Genomic DNA, 10,502 nt, shown 5'->3' with positions numbered 1-10,502 from the left:
TGATGACACACATGCACAGGCAAGGTGGAAGACACTTGATTGGAGAGGATGAAGGACCGGAAGGGCGTAATCCAACAGCAGTCAAGGAAACACAGTGCAGAGAAGAGAGCAATGAAAGGGCCAAGGCTGTAATTAGTGTCTCAGAGAAGGCAGCAGTGTCTCCAAGTCTCTGTGCTACAGCTTATATAAGGACAGAAAATAAACAATCCTTCCCTCCTCTCCTTTCCTTTTCACAGTATGTGGTGTGAGCATCTGAGTTTAGGTTTCTTCCTGTGGGCCAGGAATGAGGGGAACTGGGAAATTGGCTTGTCTGGTTACTATGGCGATTCAAGAATTTCTTGGGAGGCAAGTAGATGAAGCTGAATTGGAAAGCTGGTGACATGGATACAACAGTCTAGAAGCAAGAGTCTGTCTCTGCATCCTTTGAGGCCATTGCGGTCACTAGCTCAGGGCTGCACCTAAGGGCTCTCCAACTGTCACCCCAAGTCCTGCTTTCCTTAGCAGCACTGCCATCCAAACTGCCAGCTCCACCTCCCTCCCCAGTCACCAGAGTCACCCTTTGCTAATCTGACATGTGGTCTCATGTAATTACTGGCGGCAAAGGAGTTTTGGACTTATCTAGGCACATGGGAGTTTCAAATCACGTGCAAGAGGTTCTAGGCAAAGGAAGGTCCAAACCACGTTTTTAGTAAAAAAGAAGGGAAACAAACATTTAAACTCCTTAGCTAGAGTTGAAGCAGTTTTCCATTTGCAGGGTGCTGTCAGCAGTGCTCAGGCATGCAGACACGCACCTCATTGTCTATTTTCCTGAATACTGATGCTGGCCTACTAGCCTCCCAACTTACTTCTCACGTGACCTTATAGTCACCTAGAAACCTGCATTTTAATACGAGCTATCTAACTCCATCCCTGTTAAATCACAGAGGCTGGGGGACAGAGTTGCCAAGTAATTTGTGTTTAATGAACTACCCAGGAGCTTGTGAAGTGAGTTTGGGACTGTTCTAAAACAGAAAGCCAAGGGCATGAGGCTGAGGGGGACCCTAGCTCTCCTTGATTCTTCAGGCTCGCTTGGCTATTAACATTTGACATGCCAAGACAACACAATCTCTATCACATCAGAGATGGGAGGAAAAGGGAGGGCTTTTTTTTTTTTGCTATGGTTGGAAGTTTCTGGTACTACATCTGGCAACAGTTATGTAGTATTTGACTTGGTATTAACACCAATGCTTTGTTAACATGAGATCTGAACCCCAGTCTTTTTCACCAAACTATGTTCATTCCTGTGGTCAGGTCACAACTTAGGTGTTTTGTTTTTTAAAAAGTGGGAAAAGTATCCAATATTAAGTACCATGCTTGTCTAGTTATACACGTCATATTAACAACATCCAAGAGCTTATGGGTGGTGTTTCTGACAAGGGGTACCTCCTTGCATTTGAATCTGCTTTACTCGCCCAGAGAAGCAGAAGCTGAGGGCTGCTGGGTACTGCACTGAGAGACAGGAATCTGACTTCCAGGTCACTCTCCTACGTTTCGCTAAAGGCAAAAGGCTTAAGTTTGTTTCATCTCTTTCCTTGGCTCCTGAATTATCATTTTTAAATCCCTATCTATGGAGTTGGTAACTGCACCCAGGTATCACCTGAGCAGACTTAAGAGCCCAGCCCACCGACCTCTCCATTTCACTGAGGGGTGAGAATCCTCCATCCATCAACACAGGCCAATGGCATCTTCCCTAGGGACCCTAATCCATGCCAAACCCTTCAGAAACATGGTATAAACTCTCCAAGCTGTGTTAAGAATCACAGTCTAAACACCCTCTCAGCTTGTCAGAGTAACTTGTGGCATCCATTCTCATCCTAGGTTGTGATTCTAAAATTTGCCAAATGTCAACCCAAACAAAAATTAAAAAAATAAAACCACCCCCAAAACAAAACCTCCTGTCAGTTCTCAATTAGCTGCACCACTGAAGAGGAACTGTGATGTAGTGGATTAGAAAAAAAAAAAGGTTCTGTTTGCCTTTCGGATGCATTGCTTGTTTTCAGCAGATTAACTTTTCCAATTATATTTTTGCATAGTCTAATACTAACAGGCATTTGCATTCCCTGAGCATACATCTGCCACTGAGAATTGGGGTGTGCCGGTCTCAGGGAATGACAATTCTGTTAGGTACAACCCACATGTGGCTAAGAAGAGGAAACCAATTCCTAAGTAGTAAGGCAAAATTGGAACTCTCCAGGGGCATGCAAGCAAGCATTAAAATGCTGAAAGACAGAAACTTTCAAGACTCCTCTTTAGTGTTAATGGAGCTTGATGAAAAATGTAGGGTGCAGCAAGGAAGGTCAGTGAGTTACTGGGTGGTCTTTCAAATAAGGAAACACAAGGCAAACAACACCAACGCATTTTACAAGAGCGTTTCAAATGAATTTTATTGTTTGATTTTACAAGTAGTCTTTAGAGGCTTCAAACAAGAACTCTGTTGCAAAACTCTAATAAATAGCTTGCCCCAAGTCCCCAAAGAAAATGGGAAATGAAATGAAAACAAAACTCAGAAGGGTAAGCAAGATGAAGAGTGCTGGATGACAGCAGTGCTTCTCGTTTACAAAGCATTTCAGGCAATGTACAATCTCCTTCATACATTGTTAGAGAGAGAGAGAGAGACAGGTTGAAATCTTTACAAAGCACTCCAAAATCTTCCTACTTCCATGATAGAAATGCTAACAACATCAACAACTAAAATCACATGGAGAAATCACAATTATAAATGAAACTGTAGCAGAAAAATCTGTGGTGGGTGTGCCTGGGGGTGGAAGGGAACCTCCTGTTCTCAGGATAGGAGTGAAAACCAGTGGAGATCACTTAGGACAGAGGACTTCCGAGCACATGCCACTAAGCTGCTGAACATTCCCTTAGACTAGAGTCACCACTGAAGGGGCAAAGGGGCCAGTTTAGCGACAATTATGAAGGCATGAAATAAGAGTCTTCTCAATTTGGTCAACAGTGGCTGGCCCCAAATCTCTATGCTCTGCAGGGTGAGGCCCAGGGCCCCAGAGTAGCCTGCATCACTAGACAGGGAAAACAGCACATTAATAATTTCTGCAGCAGAATCCTTTGGATGGCCACAAAAGGATGCAGAAAATGCCGTGCTTAAATTTCACACCGGAGCATGCAGATTTCAAAAGTTCATTCTATTAGTCATTGCTCCCAATGACCAAGTATTACAATTCATGGTCTCACAATCACTGTTAACTTCTTCTAGAGAAGTTATTTATTTAGTCATTTTGAGCAAGGGTTGCTACATCTCTTAAAATCTCAAACAAAAACTACATACTTTTGACCAAAACGCATTCAATGTGTATACAAGATATGGTTCTAGTTTGGCAGAATTTGGAAACCCATTAATGCTTGGAGCCAGAACTCCCTAAGAGAGGTTGATTCTAATTTAGTGGTGCTTATTTAAACCAAACCAAAAAAAGAGCCCAAAGAAAGAACAAGCAGAAAGTGACATCACGGTTTGGGGTCAAAAAGGGGTGTGGCCTACAAGTCTAACAATATGGATGCCTCTCAAGAGTTACAGGCTGGTTGTTGTGAAATGTCTCCAATCCTGCTGTTGTCTGGTGATAGGTACAAACAGTACCAGCTCATAACAAGTCAGCTGAAAGAGGTGGGACTTTGCTCCAAGATGCCCTCTCCAGCGTTAGGAAATAAAGTTTTAAAGAAAGAACCCTCCTACTCCCCAAATAAATGAGTTTTAAAAAAAAGCGCTTATTTTCCTAGGGACAATGGTATTTTCCAGGGTAACAGGGAAAGCTTGGGTTACCTGAAGTAGATCAGAAAGCTGATGGAAATACAGGCAGATGGGCCAGGAGGGACCTCATCCTAGGCCCTTTTTATACATAACAGATAAAGTTATTGTGCAAAAAAATAAAGACATTCACATTTTAGCAGTTAAACTTTTATTTTACTTTTTAAAAATTTTATTGTCTTTTTTTGTTTTGCTTTTCTACAAAAGGCAGATAATGATTGTGGATCTGCAGTTGTGTTGTGCACTCCCCAGAAGAGGGTAAAGTGGGAAGCTGGGAGGATGCTCAGAATGCTTTCCAAGGCATGAACGAGGGGCTTCAGGAAACCACTAGAGGGCGCGCCACCCCCTCTCCCTTCAGCAGCCCTAGCTCATGTCTATGGTATTGAAGACCCACTCTGTGAACTTCTTCAGCTTGTCAGAGGCATTCTGCGACTCTTCCTGCAACCTCAGGTTGTCCTCCCGCAAGTGCTGCACTTCCGCCTGAAGGTGGGCCTTGTCTTCTTTTTCCTGGGAGGTAAACCGAAGTAGAATCAGACCAAGAGGGCTGATGTCACCTTGCCGCCCTTCAGAAGTAGCTAAGATCAGCCCATTTCCATCTTTCTTTCTACACCGCTTGGTCCTCAGGGCATAGCCACGCCACTCTCAGCACAGGGCCTCTAGACAGATTTACTGCTATAGGATTAGCTTGGCCAGTGAGTAATTAGTATATATTGAATATTTGTTAAGAAGGACTGTCTTGAATTTTAGGCCGTTGTTTTGGTGGCTGCTGTCTTGATGAAGTCAAAGGTACTAAAAGGAACAAAGCATTGTCCACTTTTCCTATGCAAAAGCCTGAACAATAGTGCCAAGGCAGGGGGGAATGACACATTACCCAGGCCACAAGAGGGTCTGGATAGGCCTGACTGAGCTTCAAGGGCTTTCCTAAAGAAGGGAACAATTTCTCTGCAACAGTGAAGGCCTTGGCATACTGTGTGTCAGCAGGATGGAGCTCCACACAGCCCCCTGGATTCAAGTATACAACAAATGCGCAACATACACAACTCCACACCTGGTTCTCCTAACACACTGACTGACCTCAAGGCAGAGTATTTCCAGACTGGGCAATTTGCTCAGAGAATGTTTACCTTCTTTAGATCTTCTCGAAGCATCTTCAGCATACCTTCCAACTGGTCCACTTTAGAAGCCAGAGTGGGAGAGGAGTCCTTACTGCAGGAACAAGAGACAAGAAGCCATGCTGGCAAGTGCCTCCATGGCTGGGGTGGTACTTGCTTTTCTTTAAAAACCCGAGGAAGCTGTATTTGTAACATGGATTTCAATGTCAAATTACTCAGTATGGCAACTCATGTGCATCTCTACTTTAAAAGAGAAAATGGTGATCTTAACAAAAGATAATACAGGATTGAACAGCAGTCAATCAATGGTTTCCTTTGTTAAGGATGAGACATCCTCTGACAAAAGAGTGCTTGACAATGAGCAAGAAAGGTCTCTGAAAGCACAAGAGGTACTTTCTGGCAGCGACAAGAGTCACACAGTGCAGAGATTCCTCAGATCTCTTCTCTGGGCTTGGAGAGGAGAGCTACTTGTGTGGTGCTATATGCAGCAGAGAGCTGAGGCAGGATCTGCTTGTGGCCAGCAGGACAGGGCAGGTCTCTGAGTCCCAAAACAATGGTCTGCAGCCACTCATGAGCTTGTAGCTGTTTCTATGCTCATGTCCTAGACAGTAGTCTAAATACCTCCAAACATTTAAAAAATAACACTGCATGTTTCAAAAGTTTGATAACTTAAGGGCATGCTACTACAGTCAGCACCAGGCTTAACTGCGTTTTATTTAAGTGCTAATACTGCCATGCCAGTGGGGTCTCAAGGGAGGTGTAAGAGGCTGGAAGGCCAGGCAGACCACAGACCAAGGGTGCCTCCGCTCTCAGGGCCCATGGCTGCCGACTTCTGTCAACTCCGTCTCCCCACATACCTGAATCTGAGCTGCTAACTGTGTCCTGCATAATTTCCAGCCATATGTGTGACCTCAGATTCCCTCAACAGAGCACTTGAAGTTTCCATTGGGAAAATGGGCAGCTGACCCCTTCCGGAGCCAAAGGGAAAGAGGTGGCGGCCCTAAACTGTCTCAATCAGGTGATAAAAGGTATTCTTTAAAGAAATTCTTTACTTCAAACATCAAAGTTCAAGTGAGAATTCCTGATGCAAAGTGAACTGCACTGATGAGGGCTTTTGCTACAACAAATGAGGAGCACAGTGGCCTGAAGTAAGGGCAGGCACCTGGCAAACGAACCATGATGACTTCTGAACTGCTCAAGACAACCAAGTGTTGTCAGACGAGTGGATTTTAAGTGGAAGTGGTCGGCTGCCATCCCTATGTGCTACAACAGGCTGGTCAGAACTGGTGGGGGAAGGCCAGAGATGTGGCAGAATGAGAACAGAAACAATGGCAGATGGGAACAATGTGTCCCAGGGCTGTCAGGCCTGACCAAACACTCAGGCGCTTGTCTTAACTTCTAAAGCTTCTTCAAAATGGAATCTGTGTCCGAGGGCCCTGATTGAACGCACATGTGACCCCATCTGCATTTGTTCAGTTCACTGTGAACGCACAGCCCACCCCACCCTCATCCTAGGATTCTGTCAGGACCATCCCGCCCCCAGGAAAACAATCTGATTACAGTTCTCTTTATTTGAGATGTCAAACTAAGAAGGTACATTCTGGACTCTTGTTTGTCTCTCTCTCTCTCTCTCTCTTTTTTTTTTTTTTTAAGAAAGTCTAATAACCAAACTGCTCTGCTTACTTTTGTTGTCCTACTGGTGAAAGTAAACGAGGCACGTGTTATACTCAAAATGCACAAGAAGTCACTTGTACTTTTCACTGCTAAGAGCATACCCCTATAGGCTTGTTGAGAAGTCTTCAAGTCTATCAGTGTGACCCTAGCAACCTTGCTTTTTCTATTACTGTCTGCTTTGACCATATCTCACAGATGCCTCATACTTTGTTTTTATTTTATTTTGTTTTGTCTTTTGAGACATAACCAGCTCTTATATAGAGCCCAGGTTGGCCTTAAACTTAGGATCCTCCTGACTCAGCCTTCTAAGTGTCAGGATTATAAGCCTGCATCAAATACATCTGGCTTACATACCTGGATTCTTAATCATCCTCACAAGGTTTTTTTTTTTTTTTTTTTTTTGGCCAGTCCTGGGCCTTGGACTCAGGGCCTGAGCACTGTCCCTGGCTTCTTCCCGCTCAAGGGTAGCACTCTGCCACTTGAGCCACAGCGCCGCTTCTGGCCGTTTTCTGTATATGTGGTGCTGGGGAATCGAACCTAGGGCCTTGTGTATCCGAGGCAGGCACTCTTGCCACTAGGCTATATCCCCAGCCCCCTCACAAGGTTTTAAAGGGAGAGTTTTCAAACTGGTGAGATTATTCTGTATGTTCCATGGCTGACCACTGGGTGCTTTAATATACAGAAGCACAACACACCTAGCCTACATATTCACCATTTTAAACTGAGAGGAAAACAGAAAACTCAGTCTCTGCAGTTAAATGGTAGTCATTAAGTCTATGCTCTTCATGCAGAAGAAACCCACTAGGTCCCCCTTGCTTATTCCCTTGGTGTGTTATGCTTCTCTTGGGCATGCTGGTGATCCTGCTTTGTAACACAGGGAATCTGAGGGGCCTACTACGATGCAGACATAGTTGCAGCCAGGCTACTGTGGCAACTAGGGAAGTGACTAAGAAATCAGACTCCAGGACTAAGTTGTACATGGCCCAGGGGCATTTAATACGAATCGTTTCTCTTGCAATTATGTCCCCAGAAATAAATGATGGCTATCCCATGGTTTTGCTTTCTTAATTCACTAGTGACAGATATTCATGACTTCGACTTTCAGTTTGTGTTTACAACATTCCATTGCAGAGTGTTCTGACTAAAAAGTGAAGATTGGTAGGGATGAGCACCATTCTGTCTCCTCTGCTGTGTCAGTCACTACTGGGGTGATCGGTGGGGCAGAGTGGGGCCTCACGTCTGATGACCAACCTGCTGTATGACTTCATCTGCACCAGAGCCTGTTCCTCAAGCTGGTCACTGTTGGACGCCGCACTCAGGGGGCGATGATTCTCATCACTAGCAGCAAAAAATGAGGCTCTCTGGACTGCAAGGAAGAGGAGAAAACAACTGAGTGTTCTGGAACTGCACCCTTGGGCCCTGTCTCCCAAATCTCAACAAATGGCCTATCTGAACAGTCTACTCTAATCAATGTCCTGGGGTACACTGAAGAGCTTATTTCCTAACTCTCATAGGGAGAAATATTATTCTTTTAGTTATAAAGAATAGTAGCACTGTAACTTCCTTTCACAAACTAGTTGCTGTGAACCAGTTTTAGTCTGTTCTCTTCTTGTTCATCAAAGTAGCTTTCTATTAAATGTTTCCCTGGACCGATGTCAAATTTCAGAGCCAGGCTCTTCACTCAGTGATGATGCCAGTGCACTGAGGTTTCCACACTTCCTGAAGTGTGTTTCCCACAAGATGCCTGGCCACTCTGTGGCACAACAAGGCCTGCTTGAAATCATGAACTCACCACAGCTGCCATGTGGCCTACAGGGAAGCATGAGGAGGGGATGGGAAGGGAAGTCTGGAAGAGGTGGCCTTTAGCCCAAGTCCACACTTCCTGTTTTGCAAATTAACTCAATCCACAATCCTTCCCAGATTAACCAACAATTTGAGAAATCAAGTTAATACTTGGGAATTTCTATCAGCTAGATAAATATAAAGGAGGCAGGAGAATTCACTATCTATTGCTCTCTGGTTGCTGGGCTGCTTTTTGTAGCCTGGTGAACTTCATCCCCAACCTGAAATTTTGACGAACAGCAACTTTCAATTCAAGCCAAAGTAGTAACAATCCCTCCCCCAATTATTTGCAATCATGATTTTATAAGGAACATTTTATCACCAAACATTTGGAATGATAAGAACAAAATCAGCCTTTATTCAAAGAAGAGTAGTTGACAACCATATGTCAAAAAATGTACTGCTTATAGTTTTTTTCATTTTAGCAGACTAGGACCAGGCTGGTCTGAGCCCTGCATTCTTGAACCTCCAGCCTAAAGAAGTACAGAGCCAGTACTAAAGAAGTACAGAGCCAGAAGGCTGCCGGCACAGGAATAACGCAGACAGCAGGTATGCAACTGCACATTAGGAAGTGAACATGAAGGGCAAGAAAGCATCCTGCATTCATCCAGACTGGTCATGGCCAAGTAGGACAAGTATCCTGATATCTCCCACTATGTGCTTTGCAATGCTGTCTTTGTGGCATGTGAGAATTCGCATTCTCATACGAATGCAAGTTCTTTTCAGTTAAGTGATAGCTGGGATTCTTACTCTCTCCAACTTTGTGAGAAGAGGGGTACCCATGCATGGGTTCCTGGGTGAGAGAAATACTAGGTTCCATCTCACTAGCTCCTTGTGCCCAGGCTCAGGGTGTTGCCCTACTGAGTGCTCAGTAATTGTCAGCTCCATTGGGCTCCAGCTGTGCAGGTGAAGTGCCTATGTAAACCACAGCATGGTACTGCAGGATCCTGGGCCATACTGTCTGGATCATTGGTGGACAGACTCACCCTCATAGGCTTTGGCAGCATCTACCAAGTTGGACCAATCCAAATCTGCGGCAGTGTCAGGCAGGGGCATCAAGCCAGGGTCAGGCATGGGCTGCCTTCGGGTCTCCTGGATGTCGGTGAGGGAACTGTCTGAGGCCGAGAACTCCCCTGCACAAGGGGACAGTAGACAGAATAGTGCTTGTGCCCACAGTAGAACTACTAAAGACCTTACCCATTTCCCATTACCATAATAATAGATTCGTAAACCATTTGTTGCTGGGTAGTTGTTGCTGACATTTGTTGTAGTCTAGTAGCTCATTAGTGGCCATTCTAAAGCTGACCTGAAATGAGAACTGACTTCCCTGTCTCTCCTCATTTTAAAAATAACCTCCAACTATCTCTCTCCCAAGAATGAGTCATGAAATGTAAATTTTGCACCCAGACAACAGACAGTAGTTTTGCTTTGAGGGAGCTGTCTGTCCTCAGTGGCCCAGCTCTACTCTTGCGCTCTCCTTCATGAAGCCAAGGGATTCAGGCTAGGAAGAGGCCTAGTCCAAGAGACAGCCAGCCCAAGGATGCTCATGTAATTAGCAATGTTAGGGTGGCTGCTGGGCTTTTTATTTTTTTGTGCCAGTCCTAGGCACTGTCACTGAGCTTTGTTCCTCAAGACTAGTGCTCTATCACTTGAGTCAGCTCTACTTCTGGCTTTTTTTTTTCTTTTCTTCTTTTTTGGGGGTAGTTAATTGGAGGTACAAGTCTCATGGACTTTCCTGCCTAGGCTGGCTTTAAACTGAGATCACCAGATCTCAGCCTCCTGAATAGTTAGGATTACAGACATGAGCCACCAATGCCCAGCTAGTTGGGCTGACTGTATTTTTACCTGGACTAGGAACCTGGATCTGACCACAGTCTCCCTCCCTGAGACTGGAGAGGGGCGGACCGTATCCTTGGTCCAGTGCCCTGTGCCCTAAGAATAGCATGGCCTCCACAGCCAGATGGAAGCAGGTAGCATGAGAAGCAAATCCCAACATGTGGGAATGCTAGGTGATGAGAAGAGCCAGGCCATAAGGTAGCCTTTTGGGTTGATACCTGCATCACTTTCCTTCCCAA

At 44.9% G+C, this 10,502-nt stretch overlaps 1 protein-coding gene across 6 annotated transcripts in view; it reads right to left on the bottom strand.

Moving 5' to 3' along the window:
- Window positions 1–3,748: 3,748 nt before the first annotated feature.
- Window positions 3,749–10,502, bottom strand: part of Sipa1l1 (signal induced proliferation associated 1 like 1) — a 251,478-nt gene continuing 244,724 nt past the window's right edge. For all 6 annotated transcript variants that reach the window (XM_048362391.1, XM_048362392.1, XM_048362397.1 and 3 more), the window contains 4 exons: window positions 9,414–9,560; window positions 7,837–7,951; window positions 4,924–5,005; window positions 3,749–4,306 (listed from right to left, as the gene is read on the bottom strand). In XM_048362391.1, the coding sequence (XP_048218348.1) occupies window positions 4,163–4,306; window positions 4,924–5,005; window positions 7,837–7,951; window positions 9,414–9,560 (488 nt within the window). In that variant the 3' untranslated portion in view covers window positions 3,749–4,162. The remainder of the gene's footprint in view (window positions 4,307–4,923; window positions 5,006–7,836; window positions 7,952–9,413; window positions 9,561–10,502) is intronic.

Source organism: Perognathus longimembris, chromosome 14, assembly GCF_023159225.1.
Source record: "Perognathus longimembris pacificus isolate PPM17 chromosome 14, ASM2315922v1, whole genome shotgun sequence".
Taxonomy (NCBI): domain Eukaryota; kingdom Metazoa; phylum Chordata; class Mammalia; order Rodentia; family Heteromyidae; genus Perognathus; species Perognathus longimembris.
Note: the sequence above shows the minus strand (reverse complement) of the source record. Positions and strands in the feature narration are given on the sequence as shown.